The sequence below is a fragment of the Scyliorhinus torazame genome, chromosome 12, assembly GCF_047496885.1.
Source record: "Scyliorhinus torazame isolate Kashiwa2021f chromosome 12, sScyTor2.1, whole genome shotgun sequence".
Taxonomy (NCBI): domain Eukaryota; kingdom Metazoa; phylum Chordata; class Chondrichthyes; order Carcharhiniformes; family Scyliorhinidae; genus Scyliorhinus; species Scyliorhinus torazame.
This window is the reverse complement of record NC_092718.1, coordinates 4,313,394-4,333,030: the sequence shown is the minus strand read 5'-3', so window position 1 is coordinate 4,333,030 and position 19,637 is coordinate 4,313,394. Positions and strand designations below refer to the sequence as shown.

The window sequence follows — 19,637 nt, the reverse complement described above, 5'->3', positions numbered from 1 at the left end:
AACTACACACCTTCCTGTCCCCTTCCCCATTCACTAACTAACTACACACCTTCCTGTCCCCTTCCCCATTCACTAACTAACTACACACCTTCCTGTCCCCTTCCCCATTCACTAACTACACACCTTCCTGTCCCCTTCCCCATTCACTAACTAACTACACACCTTCCTGTCCCCTTCCCCATTCACTAACTACACACCTTCCTGTCCCCTTCCCCATTCACTAACTACACACCTTCCTGTCCCCTTCCCCATTCACTAACTAACTACACACCTTCCTGTCCCCTTCCCCATTCACTAACTACACACCTTCCAGTCCCCTTCCCCATTCACTAACTAACTACACACCTTCCAGTCCCCTTCCCCATTCACTAACTAACTACACACCTTCCTGTCCCCTTCCCCATTCACTAACTAACTACACACCTTCCTGTCCCCTTCCCCATTCACTAACTACACACCTTCCTGTCCCCTTCCCCATTCACTAACTAACTACACACCTTCCTGTCCCCTTCCCCATTCACTAACTACACACCTTCCAGTCCCCTTCCCCATTCACTAACTAGCTACACACCTTCCAGTCCCCTTCCCCATTCACTAACTAACTACACACCTTCCTGTCCCCTTCCCCATTCACTAACTAACTACACACCTTCCTGTCCCTTTCCCCATTCACTAACTAACTACACACCTTCCTGTCCCCTTTCCCATTCACTAACTACACACCTTCCTGTCCCCTTCCCCATTCACTAACTAACTACACACCTTCCTGTCCCCTTCCTCATTCACTAACTAACTACACACCTTACTGTCCCCTTCCCCATTCACTAACTAACTACACACCTTCCTGTCCCCTTCCCCATTCACTAACTACACACCTTCCTGTCCCCTTCCCCATTCACTAACTAACTACACACCTTCCTGTCCCCTTCCCCATTCACTAACTACACAACTTCCTGTCCCCTTCCCCATTCACTAACTAACTACACACCTTCCTGTCCCCTTCCTCATTCACTAACTAACTACACACCTTCCTGTCCCCTTCCCCATTCACTAACTAACTACACACCTTCCTGTCCCCTTCCCCATTCACTAACTACACACCTTCCTGTCCCCTTCCCCATTCACTAACTACACACCTTCCTGTCCCCTTCCCCATTCACTAACTAACTACACACCTTCCTGTCCCCTTCCTCATTCACTAACTAACTACACACCTTCCTGTCCCCTTCCCCATTCACTAACTAACTACACACCTTCCTGTCCCCTTCCCCATTCACTAACTAACTACACACCTTCCTGTCCCCTTCCCCTTTTCACTAACTAACTACACACCTTCCTGTCCCCTTCCCCATTCACTAACTAACTACACACCTTCCTGTCCCCTTCCCCTTACTAACTACACACCTTCCTGTCCCCTTCCCCATTCACTAACTAACTACACACCTTCCTGTCCCCTTCCCCATTCACTAACTAACTACACACCTTACTGTCCCCTTCCCCATTCACTAACTAACTACACACCTTCCTGTCCCCTTCCCCATTCACTAACTAACTACACACCTTCCTGTCCCCTTCCCCATTCACTAACTAACTACACACCTTCCTGTCCCCTTCCCCATTCACTAACTAACTACACACCTTCCTGTCCCCTTCCCCATTCACTAACTAACTACACACCTTCCTGTCCCCTTCCCCATTCACTAACTACACACCTTCCTGTCCCCTTCCCCATTCACTAACTAACTACACACCTTCCTGTCCCCTTCCCCATTCACTAACTACACACCTTCCTGTCCCCTTCCCCATTCACTAACTACACACCTTCCTGTCCCCTTCCCCATTCACTAACTACACACCTTCCTGTCCCCTTCCCCATTCACTAACTAACTACACACCTTCCTGTCCCCTTCCCCATTCACTAACTACACACCTTCCAGTCCCCTTCCCCATTCACTAACTAACTACACACCTTCCAGTCCCCTTCCCCATTCTCTAACTAACTACACACCATCCTGTCCCCTTCCCCATTCACTAACTAACTACACACCTTCCTGTCCCCTTCCCCATTCACTAACTACACACCTTCCTGTCCCCTTCCCCATTCACTAACTAACTACACACCTTCCTGTCCCCTTCCCCATTCACTAACTACACACCTTCCAGTCCCCTTCCCCATTCACTAACTAGCTACACACCTTCCAGTCCCCTTCCCCATTCACTAACTAACTACACACCTTCCTGTCCCCTTCCCCATTCACTAACTAACTACACACCTTCCTGTCCCTTTCCCCATTCACTAACTACACACCTTCCTGTCCCCTTCCCCATTCACTAACTACACACCTTCCAGTCCCCTTCCCCATTCACTAACTAACTACACACCTTCCAGTCCCCTTCCCCATTCACTAACTAACTACACACCTTCCAGTCCCCTTCCCCATTCACTAACTAACTACACACCTTCCTGTCCCCTTCCCCATTCACTAACTAACTACACACCGTCCTGTCCCCTTCCCCATTCACTAACTAACTACACACCTTCCTGTCCCCTTCCCCATTCACTAACTACACACCGTCCTGTCCCCTTCCCCATTCACTAACTAACTACACACCTTCCAGTCCCCTTCCCCATTCACTAACTAACTACACACCTTCCAGTCCCCTTCCCCATTCACTAACTAACTACACACCTTCCTGTCCCCTTCCCCATTCACTAACTAACTACACACCGTCCTGTCCCCTTCCCCATTCACTAACTAACTACACACCTTCCTGTCCCCTTCCCCATTCACTAACTACACACCTTCCTGTCCCCTTCCCCATTCACTAACTAACTACACACCGTCCTGTCCCCTTCCCCATTCACTAACTAACTACACACCTTCCTGTCCCCTTCCCCATTCACTAACTACACACCGTCCTGTCCCCTTCCCCATTCACTAACTAACTACACACCTTCCTGTCCCCTTCCCCATTCACTAACTAACTACACACCTTCCTGTCCCGTTCCCCATTCACTAACTAACTACACACCTTCCTGTCCCCTTCCCCATTCACTAACTAACTACACACCGTCCTGTCCCCTTCCCCATTCACTAACTAACTACACACCTTCCTGTCCACTTCCCCATTCACTAACTACACACCTTCCTGTCCCCTTCCCCATTCACTAACTACACACCGTCCTGTCCCCTTCCCCATTCACTAACTAACTACACACCTTCCTGTCCACTTCCCCATTCACTAACTACACACCTTCCAGTCCCCTTCCCCATTCACTAACTGCACACCTTCCAGTCCCCTTCCCCATTCACTAACTACACACCTTCCTGTCCCCTTCCCCATTCACTAACTACACACCTTCCTGTCCCCTTCCCCATTCACTAACTAACTACACACCTTCCTGTCCCCTTCCCCATTCACTAACTAACTACACACCTTCCTGTCCACTTCCCCATTCACTAACTACACACCTTCCTGTCCCCTTCCCCATTCACTAACTACACACCTTCCTGTCCCCTTCCCCATTCACTAACTAACTACACACCTTCCTGTCCCCTTCCCCATTCACTAACTACACACCTTCCTGTCCCCTTCCCCATTCACTAACTAACTACACACCTTCCTGTCCCCTTCCCCATTCACTAACTAACTACACACCTTCCTGTCCCCTTCCCCATTCACTAACTAACTACACACCTTCCTGTCCCCTTCCCCATTCACTAACTACACACCTTCCTGTCCCCTTCCCCATTCACTAACTACACACCTTCCTGTCCCCTTCCCCATTCACTAACTAACTACACACCTTCCTGTCCCCTTCCCCAGTCACTAACTAACTACACACCTTCCTGTCCCCTTCCCCTTACTAACTACACACCTTCCTGTCCCCTTCCCCATTCACTAACTAACTACACACCTTCCTGTCCTCTTCCCCATTCACTAACTACACACCTTCCTGTCCCCTTCCCCTTACTAACTACACACCTTCCTGTCCCCTTCCCCATTCACTAACTAACTACACACCTTCCTGTCCCCTTCCCCTTACTAACTACACACCTTCCTGTCCCCTTCCCCATTCACTAACTAACTACACACCTTCCGTCCCCTTCCCCATTCACTAACTACACACCTTCCTGTCCCCTTCCCCATTCACTAACTACACACCTTCCTGTCCCCTTCCCCATTCACTAACTAACTACACACCTTCCTGTCCCCTTCCCCATTCACTAACTAACTACACACCTTCCTGTCCCCTTCCCCATTCACTAACTAACTACACACCTTCCTGTCCCCTTCCCCATTCACTAACTACACACCTTCCTGTCCCCTTCCCCATTCACTAACTAACTACACACCTTACTGTCCCCTTCCCCATTCACTAACTAACTACACACCTTCCTGTCCCCTTCCCCATTCCCTAACTAACTACACACCTTCCTGTCCCCTTCCCCATTCACTAACTACACACCTTCCTGTCCCCTTCCCCATTCACTAACTACACACCTTCCAGTCCCCTTCCCCATTCACTAACTACACACCTTCCTGTCCCCTTCCCCATTCACTAACTAACTACACACCTTCCTGTCCCCTTCCCCATTCACTAACTAACTACACACCTTCCTGTCCCCTTCAACTTACTAACTACACACCTTACTGTCCCCTTCCCCATTCACTAACTAACTACACACCTTCCTGTCCCCTTCCCCATTCAGTAACTAACTACACACCTTCCTGTCCCCTTCCCCATTCACTAACTAACTACACACCTTCCTGTCCCTTTCCCCATTCACTAACTGACTACACACCTTCCTGTCCCCTTCCCCATTCACTAACTACACACCTTCCTGTCCCCTTCCCCATTCACTAACTAACTACACACCTTCCTGTCCCCTTCCCCATTCACTAACTAACTACACACCTTCCTGTCCCCTTCCCCTTACTAACTACACACCTTACTGTCCCCTTCCCCATTCACTAACTAACTACACACCTTCCTGTCCCCTTCCCCATTCACTAACTAACTACACACCTTCCTGTCCCCTTCCCCATTCACTAACTACACACCTTCCTGTCCCCTTCCCCATTCACTAACTAACTACACACTTTGCTGTCCCATTCCCCATTCGGCTGAGGACTCCGACTACCCGCGAGTGGGAGCGATCACCCTTGACCAAACTCGGCCAAAACACCTGCAGAACTCTATGATGCAGGTCCAGGTCAACGGGCACGACACTGTTTGCCTCTTCATCTCCGGGAGCACGGAGAGCTTTATCCATCCTGAAACGGTAAGGCGCTGCTCCCTACGCACCCATCCCGCATCCCAAACCATAGCCCTCGCATCTGGGTCCCACTCGGTGCAAACCAAGGGGGACTGTATCGCGGATCTCTCAATCCAGGGCGCCAAATACACCCGTTTCCAATTTTTTATCCTTCACCATATCTGTGCCCCCCTGCTGCTCGGACTGGATTTCCAGTGCAGCCACCGAAGCCTGACACTGAAGTTCGGCGGACCCTTGCCTCCCCTCACGGTATGCTGCCTTGCGACACTGAAAGTCGCACCCCCCTCGCTATTCGCGAACCTCACTCCCGACTGTAAGCCAGTTGCCACCAGGAGCCGGCACTACAGTGCCCAAGACATGACTTTTATCAAGTCAGAGGTCCAGCGTTTACTGGGAGAGGGGGTCATCGAGGCTAGCAACAGCCCTTGGAGAGCGCAAGTGGTGGTAGTCTGGTCCGGGGATAAGAAACGGATGGTCGTGGATTATAGCCAGACCATAAACCGATTCACGCAGCTTGATGCGTACCCCCTTCCTCGCATCGCGGAAATGGTAAATCGGATCGCCCAATACCGAGTATTTTCCACGGTCGATCTCAAATCTGCCTACCACCAGCTCCCCATCCGACCAAAAGACCGCCCCTATACTGCCTTCGAAGCAGCCGGCCGGCTCTTCCACTTCCTCAGGATCCTCTTTGGTTTCACAAATGGGGTCTCTGTCTTTCAAAGGGCGATGGATCAAATGGTGGACCAGTACGGTTTGCGGGCTACATACCCGTACTTGGACAATGTCACCATCTGCGGCCATGACCAGCAGGACCATGACGCTAACCTCAAAGTTCCTCCAGACCTCCCGAGCCCTTAACCTGACCTATAATGAGGAAAAATGCGTTTTCCACACAACCCGGCTAGCCATCCTTGGCTATGTCGTGGAAGACGGGGTCCTAGGTCCCGACCCCGACCGCATGCGCCCCCTTAAGGAACTCCCCCTCCCCCGCAGCCTCAAGGCCCTCAAACGGTGCTTGGGGCTCTTCTCCTACTACTCCCAGTGGGTCCCCAAGTATGCGGACAAAGCCCGCCCACTCATAAAGACCACCATTTTTCCCCTCTCGGCTGAGGCTCAATTGGCCTTCAAACGCAGCAGGGCCAATATCGTCAAGGCCGCTATGCGCGCGGTGGACGAAACTATCCCCTTCCAGGTAGAGAGCGATGCATCAGACATCGCCCTGGCTGCTACCCTCAATCAAGGAGGCAGACCAGTAGCGTTCTTCTCCCGAACCCTCACCACCTCCGAGGTTCGACACTCTGCAGTCGAGAAGGAGGCACAAGCCATAGTGGAGGCTGAGCGGCACTGGAGGCACTACCTAGCCTGTAGGAGGTTCACCCTCGTCACCGACCAACGGTCGGTCGCCTATATGTTCGATAACACGCAACGGGGCAAAATAAAAAATGATAAAATTTTGAGGTGGAGGATCGAACTCTCCACCTACACGTACGATATCAAGTATCGTCCAGGGGAGCTCAACGAGCCCCCAGATGCCCTGTCCAGCGGCACGTGCGCCAACGCGCAGGAGGACCGCCTGCAAGCCATCCACAATGACCTCTGACACCCGGGGGTTACCCGGCTCGTCCATTTTATCAAGTCCCGCAGCCTACCTTACTCAACCAAGGAGGTCAAGGCCATGGTCAGGGCCTGCCAGATCTGTGCGGAGTGCAAACCGCACTTCTACCGGCCAGACAAGGTTCGGCTTGTGAAGGCCTCGGGCACCTTTGAGCGACTGAGCGTGGACTTCAAGGGGCCCCTCCCGTCCACCAATCGTTATGCCTATTTCCTCACCGTTATCGATGAGTTCTCCCGTTTCCCATTCGCCATTCCCTGCACCGACATGACCTCAGCCACGGTGATTAAGGCACTGCACAGCATCTTCACCCTGTTCGGTTTCCCTGCTTATATCCACAGCGACCGGGGTACATCGTTCATGAGCAATGAACTGCGTCAGTATCTGCTCAGCAAAGGCATCGCCTCGAGTTGAACGACCAGTTTTAACCCGCGGGGAAACGGGCAGGTGGAGAGGGAGAACGCGACTGTGTGGAAGGCTGTCCTTTTGGCCCTGCGGTCGAGAAGTGTCCCAACTACCCGCTGGCAGGAGGTCCTACCCGATGCCCTACACTCCATTAGGTCACTCCTCTGCACGGCCACGAATGAGACCCCTCACAACCGATTGTTTCTCTTCCCCAGGAAGTCTACCTCCGAGGTCTCGCTTCCACCTTGGCTGGTGGCTCCGGGACCTGTTCTTCTCCGGAGGCACGCGAGGAGCCATAAAACGGACCCCCTAGTTGAAACGGTCCGACTGCTCCACGCCAACCCCAGTTACGCCTACGTTGAGTACCCCGACGGCAGGCAAGATACGGTTTCCCTCCGGGATCTGGCACCCGCTGGATCACCCACTACAGACGCCCCTTCCCGCGCCGCTCCCCTGCAGGACCCGGCGCCCCCTACAACACCCCCCCCCCTCCCGGCTCTACCCCCCGTTAGTGAGCACCTACCATGCGCCCCCCCTTGCGCACCCCCTTTACACACCCCGCCGGCGCCGCTACCCCCGGCCCTGCCTAGTCTCCCTGTCCCGACCTGGACCGAAGCTCCGACCGCTGTGCTCCCGGATTTACCCTCAACCAGGATATCCGTGCCCGCCGCACCACCGCCCGAACTGAGGAGGTCGTTGAGGACGATCCGGCCACCAAGACGGATGGACCTATGATGGCACTTCACCCCCGCCGGACTCTTTTTAAACAGGGGGTGAATGTGATGAACGGTTACTGTAACACTACCCTTGTCATCATGTAAGGTGATGTCCCCTTTAAGACCGGGCTTGGAACCCTGGGAACTCCGCCTCTGGCTCCGCCCATCTGTGAGCCGTATATAAGGGGCTGCCTTGTGGGCAGTGCAGCAGTTAGCACATGTCTCAGCTCGAGCCTAGTTCTTAGTTTATTAAAGCCTTCTTTACCGTTTACACTCGAAGCGTCGTTATTGAGGGTACCACACCCAGAAACCCGCCGTCACCCCAAAACTTTGCTAGTTACTCATCCCCTGTGCCCCCATACCGCAGGGTACACTACCTGTACCCACCAACCAACTCCCAGAAAGGAAAACGGCAACTCCCAACCATCCCCAAACAAGCAACTTAACACCCTTAAACCGCTAACAAGAAATGAAACTGCAAACAACATTTGCCTCCTTCCCCCAGTCCAAACCCCAGTCCCATTTCTCATTTCAGCCCCAGTCCTTTGGCCTTCACGACCATCTCTGCTGTTTCCACTGTCTCAAAGTGAAAGTCCTTCGAGTTGAAGGTCACTGTCCGCTTCGCCGGGTAGCCCATGCTGAACCTCACACCATTGCTGTAGAGTGCCGCCTTCACCCGACCCAAAGCCGCCCGCCTTCTCACCAGCTCCACCATTAAGTCCTGGTATATTCGAATACCAACTCTGCCCACTGCGCCTCTGCTTCGCCCAACTCAGGACCTTCTCCTTCACATGGTACCTCTGAAAGCAAATTATTACCGCCCTTGGCGACTCATTCGCCTTCAGCTTGGGCCTCAGTGATTGATGAGCCCGATCCAATTTGTACTGGGAGGGTCTTCCCCCCCCCCCCCCCCCCCCAACAACTCTGCCAACATCTTTGCGAAGTACTCAGTCGGCCTCGGGCCCTCCACCCCCTCTGGCAGGCCCACTATCCGTAGATTTTGCCGCCTCGACCTGTTCTCCAGGTCCTCCACTTTGGCTCTGAGTCTTTTGTCGTCCTCCACCGCCCTCTGCAGCTTCTCCCCCATCAAGTCAACTGGTCACTGTGCTGCAACACACCCTCCTCCGCCCCCTCTCCTCGCTCCACCCCCTCTCCTCGCTCCACCCCCTCTCCTCGCTCCACCCCCTCTCCTTGCTCCACCCCCTCTCCTCGCTCCACCCCCTCTCCTCGCTCCAACCCCTCTCCTCGCTCCAACCCCTTTCCTTGCCCCGCCCCTTCTCCTTGCTCCGCCCTCTCTCCTTGCTCCACCCCCTCTCCTCGCTCCACCCCCTCTCCTTGCCCCGCCCCCCCCTCCTTGCCCCGCCCCCCCCTCCTTGCCCCGCCCCCCCCTCCTTGCCCCGCCCCCCCCTCCTTGCCCCACCCCCCCCTCCTTGCCCCACCCCCCTCCTTGCCCCACCCCCCCTCCTTGCCCCACCCCCCTCCTTGCTCCACCCCCCTCCTTGCTCCACCCCCTCCTTGCTCCGCCCCCTGCTCCTTGCTCCACCCCCTCTCCTTGCTCCACCCCCTCTCCTTGCTCCACCCCCTCTCCTTGCTCCACCCCCTCTCCTTGCTCCACCCCCTCTCCTTGCTCCACCCCCTCTCTTAGCTCCGCCCCCTCTCCTTGCTCTGCCCCCTCTCCTTGCTCCACACCCTCTCCTTGCACCCGCACCTCTCCTTGCTCCGCCCCCTGCTCCTTGCTCCGCCCCCTGCTCCTTGCTCCACCCCCTCTCTTTGCTCCGCCCCCTCTCTTTGCTCCGCCCCTCTCCTCGCTCCGCCCCCTCTCCTCGCCCCGCCCCCTCTCCTCGCTCTGACCCTCTCCTCGCTCCGCCCCTCTCCTCGCTCCGTCCCTCTCCTCGCTCCGCCCCTCTCCTCGCTCCACCCCCTTTCCTCGCTCCACGCCCTCTCCTCGCTCCGCCCCCTCTCCTCGCTCCGCCCCCTCTCCTCGCTCCGCCCCCTCTCCTCGCTCCGCCCCCTCTCCTCGCTCCGCCCCCTCTCCTCGCTCCGCCCCCTCTCCTCGCTCCGCCCCCTCTCCTCGCTCCGGCCCCTCTCCTCGCTCCGCCCCCTGCTCCTCGCTCCGCCCCCTCTCCTCGCTCCGCCCCCTCTCCTCGCTCCGCCCCCTCTCCTCGCTCCACCCCTCTCCTTGCACCCGCACCTCTCCTTGCTTCATCCCCTGCTCCTTGCTCCGCCCCCTCTCCTTGCTCCACCCACTCTCCTTGCACCAGCACCTCTCCTTGCTCCGCCCCCTCTCCTTGCTCCGCCCCCTCTCCTTGCTCCGCCCCCTCTCCTTGCTCCACCCCCTCTCCTTGCTCCACCCCCTTTCCTTGCTCCGCCCCTTTCCTTGCTCCGCCCCTTTCCTTGCTCCGCCCCTTTCCTTGCTCCGCCCCTTTCCTTGCTCCGCCCCTCTCCTTGCTCCGCCCCCTCTCCTTGCTCCGCCCCCTCTCCTTGCTCCGCCCCCTCTCCTTGCTCCGCCCCCTCTCCTTGCTCCGCCCCCTCTCCTTGCTCCGCCCCCTCTCCTTGCTCCGCCCCCTCTCCTTGCTCCGCCCCCCTCCTTGCTCCGCCCCCCTCCTTGCTCCGCCCCCCTCCTTGCTCCGCCCCCCTCCTTGCTCCGCCCCCCTCCTTGCTCCGCCCCCCTCCTTGCTCCGCCCCCTCTCCTTGCTCCGCCCCCTCTCCTTGCTCCGCCCCCTCTCCTTGCTCCGCCCCCTCTCCTTGCTCCGCCCCCTCTCCTTGCTCCGCCCCCTCTCCTTGCTCCGCCCCCTCTCCTTGCTCCGCCCCCTCTCCTTGCTCCGCCCCCTCTCCTTGCTCCGCCCCCTCTCCTTGCTCCGCCCCCTCTCCTTGCTCCGCCCCCTCTCCTTGCTCCGCCCCCTCTCCTTGCTCCGCCCCCTCTCCTTGCTCCGCCCCCTCTCCTTGCTCCACCCCCTCTCCTTGCTCCGCCCCCTCTCCTTGCTCCACCCCCTCTCCTTGCTCCCGCACCTTGGCCGATGTCTTTGCCTTCACCGGGGCAATCGCCTCCCCCATCAATACCTTCATTGCTGCCATCCTTTCTTTCCTCATCACGTCCATGTGTTTGGCAACCGGCCATCACCTCGATCATCTTCTCCACTGTGAAGGGCGTGGCCTCACCCAGCCTCCGCCACCTTTCCTGCTGCCAGGCTGACCGTTCGCTCGACGGCGAACATTCGCTCACTCGCTTCTTCCCAATGGTTTTTTTTGGTTCTTCGACATTCCTGTATTCGTTACACCCAAAAACTGCCCCGGGACCGGGCATTAAATTCCAAAAAACCAGAGCCTCGAGCAGCAGCCATCCAGTGTGCGACCTGCACCTACACACCACCACCGGACGTCCTGGACTATCCAGCGGAGCCCACATCCAGTAAATGAATAAATCAAAAAGTATGAGTGAGTGTGTGCGGCACAGAAATTTCGGGAGCTGATGGGAAGTGGGGAGTGAAGTCTTATGAGCCGTGAGTGAGAGAGTAATATTGCTAATAGCTCTGGTGTGAGCACTGAACTCCTTCAATCTCTGTGCCATGTCCTGGGAACTAAGCACCTGGCATTGACCTCATCAATGACCTCTTCCCAGTGATAACCATTGTGCTACCGTGCTGCCCGAATACCATTAGCCTTCTTTACCGCCTGCTACACCCGCGTGCTTGCCTTCAGCGACTGGCACAAGGACACCCAGGTCCCGCTGCACACTCCCCTCTCCTAATTTATGGCCACTCAGATAATAGTCTGCCTTCTTGTTTTGCTGCCAAAGTGGATAACCTCACATTTATCCAAATTATACGACATCTGCCATTCATTTGCCCACTCACTCAACTTGTCCAAATCACACTGAAGGATCTCTGCATCCTCCTCACAGCTCACCCTCCCACTCTTGCAATTTCCCTCTTGCCCAGACTGAAGTGCCCCTTTTAAGAAATTGCTTTAAGTGATGGGCAGCACGGTAGCACAGTGGTTAGCACTGTTGCTTCACAGCGCCAGGGATTCCGGTTCGATTCCCCGATGGGTCACTGTCTGTGCGGAGTCTGCACGTTCTCCCAGTGTGTGTGTGGGTTTCCTCCGGGTGCTCCGGTTTCCTCCCACAGTCCAAAGATGTGCAGGTTAGGTGGATTGGCCACGCTAAATTGCCCTTAGTGTCCAAAGTGGTTGGGTGGGGTTGCTGGGTTGCGAGGATGGGGTGGAGGTGTGGGCTTGGGTGGGGTGCTCTTTCTGGGGGGGGCAGTACAGACTTGATGGGCCGGGTGGCCTCCTTCTGCACTGTAAATTCTATGGAAACGTGAGAGATGCCCAAACGGCTGTGGAGACAATGGACACCATACTGGACTGGCTTCCTCCCTCAATGAGAACCCAACGTGGGTTTGACATGCTGATTGGGATTGTGTGAACAGGAATGTGCTCCCGTCCTTCCCCCCCCCCCCCCCCCCCCCCCACCCTCTCACCTCTGTGTTCACTGTCCCCCAGGGGCCCTGTACCCACCACTTTCCCCCACTCCTCACTTGGTGTTCCCACTTTCTGAGGGATGTTCTTTTCCCATTCTCAATGCAGCCATTGATGTTAGAATTCCTGTTTGTGTTCTAATGAAGGAGTTCAACCCTCTTAGGTCAGGGAATAATGTCAGTTGTAATTCTGAATTTACCCAGTGTGAGCATCAGGGTGCCCATTGTTCTCCCAATTGCTAACTATTTCACTCTGCTCAATCCTCTTATTTTCTCAAATTAGGACTGGACACCTTCTGTTTACCGTTCTGCCTATTCAGCCGTGTCAATGTTTATCTTCCGTATGGGGAAATTGTCCCAATCACGTTTAGCCAGCCCTCTTGTCCACATACCGTTCATCCACGTTAGCCAATCTTCAATGTTTGCACAGTTTTTGCCTCAACCACTGACCCTGGATGTGAACTCTGGAAGACAGATTCCTGGAAATCCTCTCCGGAGGAAAGATTACCCAGGAGGCAGTTACTCTTTGGAATCCACTGAATCCTCCCATGCGTCCATATATCTCCAGCAGCAATTCCTCTCTCCCTCTCTCTCTCTCTCTCTCTCTGTCTCTCTGCTTCTCTCTCTGTTTTTGCCTCTACCTCTCTCCTAGTCGCTCCTCCTCTTTCTCTGTCTCTGTCTCTCTGCGTCTCTCTCTGTCTCTTACAGTTTCCTGCTGTATTAATATTTAATGCAATGCAGAATTGAAAATAATCTGTCTCGTTATCTGAATTATTCACTTATCAGGTTAAGAGCACAGGGAAAACGGTCGCTCAAAGCAGCGAGTGCTGTGTTTGTGTGAGAATGATGAGTCACATGTTCAGTGGGAGTCCTGTTTCATTCTGTCCAACTCCAGGCCACTTTCAGAGGCCTCGGCTGGGCTAATGGTATCAGATTGCTGGGGTGTGATGGGTAATGAGAACACTTATGGGACCAGCGCTTACTCAAGTCATGTCTCAATCACATGGTGCAGATGGGAATAGTGTCAGCTTTCAGCTAAATGCTGAGTTGGAAAGCACTGCTGTTCTCAATCTTGGAACACATTGGCCAGAATCCCCAGGGAAACGGCCGATGATGTGAAGTATGCTCAATAATCACTCCCATTCTGCAGCACCTCGACTAACGTTAACTCAATGGCTGCTTCTCTCTCGCTCCTTCATTCCAGAGAACAGCCGATCTTCACCAGCAGAGCACATGTCTTCCAGATTGACCCGGCCACCAAGAAGAACTGGGTCCCGGCAGGGAGACAAGCCCTCACTGTTTCCTATTTCTACGATGGGACGAGGAACACTTATCGCATCATCAGTGTGGATGGAGCCAAGGTAAGGACTATGGTGAGGGTTTGGCACTGTCTGCGGTGAGGGAGGGCACTGTCTGCGGTGAGGGGCTTGCACTGTCTGTGGTGAGGGAGGGCACTGTCTGCGGTGAGGGGCTTGCACTGTCTGTGGTTGAGGGTGGGACTCTGCGGTGAGGGGCTTGCACTGTCTGTGGTGAGGGAGGGCACTGTCTGCGGTGAGGGGCTTGCACTGTCTGTAGTTGAGGGTGGGCACTGTCTGCGGTGAGGGTGGGCACTGTCTGCGGTGAGGGTGGGCACTGTCTGGGGTGAGGGTGGGCACTGTCTGGGGTGAGGGTGGGCACTGTCTGGGGTGAGGATGGGCACTGTCTGGGGTGAGGGTGGGCACTAAATTGCCTGTTAATTGGAAAAAATGAATTGGGTACTCTAAATTTATGTTTTTACAAAATGATATAATAGTTACCAGAGCCACACAGTTGAGTGAGGGGCAGGATTTACAGCTCAACATCCCGGGGTATTGAATCTTCAGGCTAGACAGAGGAGGGGGGTAAAAGAGGAGGAGGTATTGCATTGTTACTTAAGTTTCTGCAGTGAACAGAGATTGTAGGGGAATTAAATCAAGGTTTGCGGGTAGAGATTAGGAATAGCAAAGGGACAGCTACGTTGCTGGGTGTTTATTATAGACCCCCAGACAGTCAATGGGAAATCGAGGAGCAAATATGTACGCAATTCGCAGAGAAGTGTAAAAGTAAGAAGAGGGTAATTATATTCGGTGATTTCAACTTTCCCAAAATTAATTGGGATAGCCATCATGTTAAGGGCTTAGATGCAGCAGAGTTTTTAAAGTGTATCCAGGAGAACGTTTTTAGCTCAACATGTCGAGGGTCCAACAAGGGCCGGTGCAGAACTGGACCTACTCCTGGGAATGAAGCCTGACAGGTGGTTGATGAGGTGGTCAGGGAGCATTTCAGTGATAGCGACCACAACACGGTGCAATTTAAATTTGTTATGGACAAGGAAATAGACAAATTGCAAAAAAAGGTTTTGGATTAGGGGAGAATAGATTTTGACAAAATAAGGCCGGATCCGGTCACGGTGAACTGCAAAGAGTTACCTGTGGGGAAACCGACAGAAGAGCAGTTGGGGGGGGGGGGGGTGCTTAAAGATGAAATGGGGAGGGGACAGGCCCAATATGTTCCCTCTAGGGTAATAGGAAGGAGTAACACGCCCAGAGAACCCTGGATGACCAGAGATATTCAGGATACAATGAGAAGGAAAAGAGAGACTTTTAACAAGTATAAAGGGAGCAAATCTGCAGAGTCATTAGTAGAGTACAGAAAGTGCAGGATAGAGCGTAAGGAACAATTAGGCGAGCAAAGAGGGAGTATGAGAAATCTCTGGCTGGTAAAAGTAGGGAAATTCACAAGATATTCTATAAGTATGTCAATGGAAAGAGGATAGCCAGGGAAAGGGTAGGACCCATCAGGTACCAAGGGGGAAATCTGTGGGTGGAGCCAGAGGACATTGGTAGGGTGTTGAATGAATATTTCACATCTGTCTTCATCCAACAGAATGAGGAGGCAGATATGGAACTCAGGGAGAGAGACTGTGAGGTTCTTTTTTAAAAAAAAATATTTTATTCAAATTTTCCGGCCAAACAAAACAATATAAAGGTTTTCCTTTTTACAATAAAACAATATAAATAACAGTGGCCGTTTTAACAAATAAATAAATAATATATAAACTAAATGGCAACTGCCATAACAAAAATAATAACTCTCCAGAGATAAAATCAGACAATCCAATATACATAACCAAGTACAAATATCTATACAAAAACACCCCTACGGACCCCCCCCCCCGGGTTGCTGCTGTTGCCTTCCCATTCCTTTATCGTTCTGCGAGGTAGTCAATGAACGGTTGCCACCGCCTGGTGAACCCTTGAGCCGAACCCCTTAGTGCGAACTTTATCCGTTCCAGTTTTATAAACCGTGCCATGTTATTTATCCAGGTCTCCATGCCCGGGGGTTTGGCTTCCTTCCACATAAGCAATATCCTTCGCCGGGCTACTAGGGACGCAAAGGCCAAGACATCAGCCTCTTTTGCCTCCTGCACACCCGGCTCTTCTGCAACCCCGAATATAGCCAACCCCCAGCCTGGCTCGACCTGGATCCCCACTACCTTCGAAAGCACCCTTGCCACCCCCACCCAGAACCCCTGCAGTACCGGGCATGACCAAAACATGTGGGTGTGGTTTGCTGGGCTTCTCGAGCATCTCCCACACCTATCCTCTACCCCGAAAAATTTACTGAGCCTTGCTCTGGTCCACACAGCGCCGCAGGAACTCTTGTTGCTCCGGGCCCCATAACACCGACGCCATCTTGCGAGCTTCCCTTCCTTGCCGCTGCTCCAGAGGATCCTCCGCAATCCGGCCGCTATCTTCTCCCTTTTCCATGCGTGTCCGGGGGGATTCCCTTCTGGTTTACCGCACAGTGTTTTTGCCGTTTAAATTGCCGTTGGGGCTCCTATTAAGAGCCCAAAAGTCCGTTTCAACGGGAGCTGCCGAAACGTGCGACCTAGCTGGTCATCGCCGCACCCGGAAGTCGACTGTGAGGTTCTTGAGCAAATTGTCACAGGGAGGGACAGGGTATTGGAGGAATTGGCAAGCTTAAAAGTGGACAAGTCTCCAGGTCCAGATGAATTGTGTCCCAGATTGTTGTGGGAGATGAGGGAGGAGATTGCAGGGGCTCTGACCCAAATTTTTAATTGGCCATAGGGGAGATGCCAGAGGACTGGAGAACACCTAATGTGGTCCCTATTTAAGAAAGGTTGTAGAGATAAGCCAGGGAACTACAGACCAGTGAGTTTCACGTCGGTGTGGTGAAACTATTGGAGAAAATTCTTAAGGAGAGAATCTATCTCCACTTGGAGAGGCAAGGTTTGATCAGGGATAGTCAGCATGGCTTTGTCAGAGGGAGGTCATGCCTAACAAATTTGATTGCATTTTTTGAGCATGTGACCAGGTGTGTAGATGAGGGTAGTGTAGTTAATGTAGTTTACATGGATTTAAGCAAAGCCTTTGACAAGGTCGCACATGGGAGACTTATTAAGAAGGCAAATGTACATCGGATACAGGGTGATTTGCCAGATGGGTGGCACGGTAGCACAGTGGTTAGCACGGTTGCTTCACAGCGGCATGGTCCCAGGCTCAATTCCTGGCTTGGGTCACTGTCTGTGCGGAGTCTGCATGTTCTGTCTGCGTGGTTTCCCTCCGGGTGCTCCGGTTTCCTCCCACAAGTTAGATAATTTGGACATTCTGAATTCTCCCTCTGTGTAACCGAACAGATGCCGGAATGTGGCGATGAGGGGATTTTCACAGTAACTTCATTGCAATGTTAATGACAGCCTACTTGTGACAATAATAAAGATTATTATTATTAGATGGATTCATAATTGGCTTAGCTGTAGTAGACAGAGGGTGATGACAGCCGGCTGCTTTACTTACTGGACGCCAGTGACCAGTGGGGTACCACAGGGATCTGTGCTGGGTCTCCTATTGTTTGTCATTTATATAAACGACATAGATGACTATGTGGGGGGTAGGATCAGTAAGTTTGTGGATGACACAAAGATTGGCCGGGTGGTTATCAGTGAGGTTGAGTGTCTTGAGTTACAGGACGATGTAGACGGGATGGTCAAATGGGCAGAAAGGTGGCAGATGGAATTTAACCCTGAAAAGTGTGAGGTGATACACTTTGGAAGGAGAAATTTGACAAGGAAGTAATCAATGAACGGCCTGACACTGGGACGTTCCGAAGAACAAAGGTACCCAGAGCTGAGCGGGTTGGATTACGAGGAGAGGTTGAGTCGACTGGGACTGCACTCGTTGGAATTTAGAAGGATGTGGGGGGATCTTTTAGAAACTTATAAAATTATTACGGGAATAGATAGGATAGATGCGGGCAGGTTGTTTCCACTAGCGGGTGAAAGCAGAACTAGGGGGCATAGCCTCAAAATAAGGGGAAGTAGATTTAGGACGGAGTGTAGGAGGAACTTCTTCACCCAAAGGGTTGTGAATCTATGGAATTCCTTGCCCAGTGAAGCAGTTGAGGCTCCTTCATTAAATGTTGTTAAGATAAAGATAGATAGTTTTTTGAAGAATAAAGGGATTAAGGGTTATGGTGTTCGGGCGGGAAAGTGGAGCGGAGTCCACAAAAGATCAGCCATAATCTCATTAAATGGTGGAGCAGGCCCGAGGGGCCAGATGGCCTACTCCTGCTCCTAGTTCTTATGATTGTCCATAGATCTATTTTTTAAAATAAATTTAGAGTACCCAATTCATTGTTTCCAATTAAGGGGCAATTTAGCGTGGCCAATTCACCTACATCTTTGGGTTGTGGGGGTGAAACCCACGCAAACACGGGGAGAATGTGCAAACTCCACACGGACAGTGACCCAGAGCCGGGATCGAACCTGGGACCTCGGCGCGTGAGGCAGCAGGGCGAACCCACTGCGCCACCGTGCTGTCCTGAAGAAACTCCTTATTAGTCAGGAATTTGTATTGGGGAAATTGATGGGATTAAAACCCGATAAATTCCAAGGCATGATCCTCTGCATCCCAGAATAATTAAGGAAATGGCCCTAGAAATAGTGGGTGCTGGGCGGCACAGTGGTTAGCACTGCTGCCTCACGGCGCCAAAATCCCGTGTTCGATCCCGGCCCCAGGTCACTGTCCGTGTGGAGTTTGCACGTTCTCCCCGTGTCTGCGTGGGTTTCACTCTCACAACCCAAAGGAGGAGCAGGGTAGGTGGATTGGCCACGCTACATTGGCTCTTAATTGGAAAAAAGAATGGGTTACTCTAAATTTATTACAAAAAATATAACAGTGGACGTATTGGTTATCATTTTCCAGCATTCTAAAGACTCTGGAAGAGTTCGAGTGGATTGCAGGGTAGCTAATGTAACCCTACTTCTAAAAAAAAAAGGAGGGAGACAGGAAGCAGAGAGCGGGAATAGTGGCAGGCAGTGACAAGAACAAAGAACAAAGAAATGTACAGCACAGGAACTGGCCCTTCGGCCCTCCAAGCCTGTGCCGACCATGCTGCCCGTTTAAACTACAATCTTCTACACTTCCTGGGTCCGTATCCCTCTATTCCCATCCTATTCATGTATTTGTCAAGATGCCCCTTAAACGTCACTATCGTCCCTGCTTCCACCACCTCCTCCAGTAGCGAGTTCCAGGCACCCACTACCCTCTGTGTAAAAAATTTTGCCTCGTACATCTACTCTAAACCTTACCCCTCGCACCTTAAACCTATGCCCCCTAGTAATTGACCCCTCTACCCCGGGGAAAAGCCTCTGATTATCCACTCTGTCTATGCCCCTCATAATTTTGTAGACCTCTATCAGGTCGCCTCTCAACCTCCGTCGTTCCAGTGAGAACAAACCGAGTTTATTCAGCCGCTCCTCCTAGCTAATGCCCTCCATATCAGGCAACATTCTGGTAAATCTCTTCTGCACCCTCTCGAAAGCCTCCACATCCTTCTGGTAGTGTGGCGACCAGAATTGAACACTATACTCCAAGTATGGCCTAACTAAGGTTCTATACAGCTGCAACATGACTTGCCAATTCTTATACTCAATGCCCCGACCAATGAAGGCAAGCATGCCGTATGCTTTCTTGACTACCTTCTCCACCTGTGTTGCCCCTTTCAGTGACCTGTGGACCTGTACACCTAGATCTCTCTAACTTTCAATACTCTTGAGGGTTCTACCATTCACTGTATATTCCCTACCTGCATTAGACCT

The 19,637-nt window shown here is 52.9% G+C and overlaps 1 protein-coding gene across 4 annotated transcripts in view; it reads left to right on the top strand.

The window, feature by feature from the left end:
- Window positions 1-19,637, top strand: part of homer2 (homer scaffold protein 2) — a 196,544-nt gene that overhangs the window by 102,233 nt on the left and 74,674 nt on the right. For 3 of the 4 annotated variants that reach the window (XM_072470296.1, XM_072470293.1, XM_072470297.1), the window contains exon 2: window positions 13,701-13,857. In XM_072470296.1, coding sequence (XP_072326397.1) covers window positions 13,701-13,857 — 157 coding nt within the window. The remainder of the gene's footprint in view (window positions 1-13,700; window positions 13,858-19,637) is intronic. The other variant, XM_072470294.1, reaches the window with a different exon arrangement.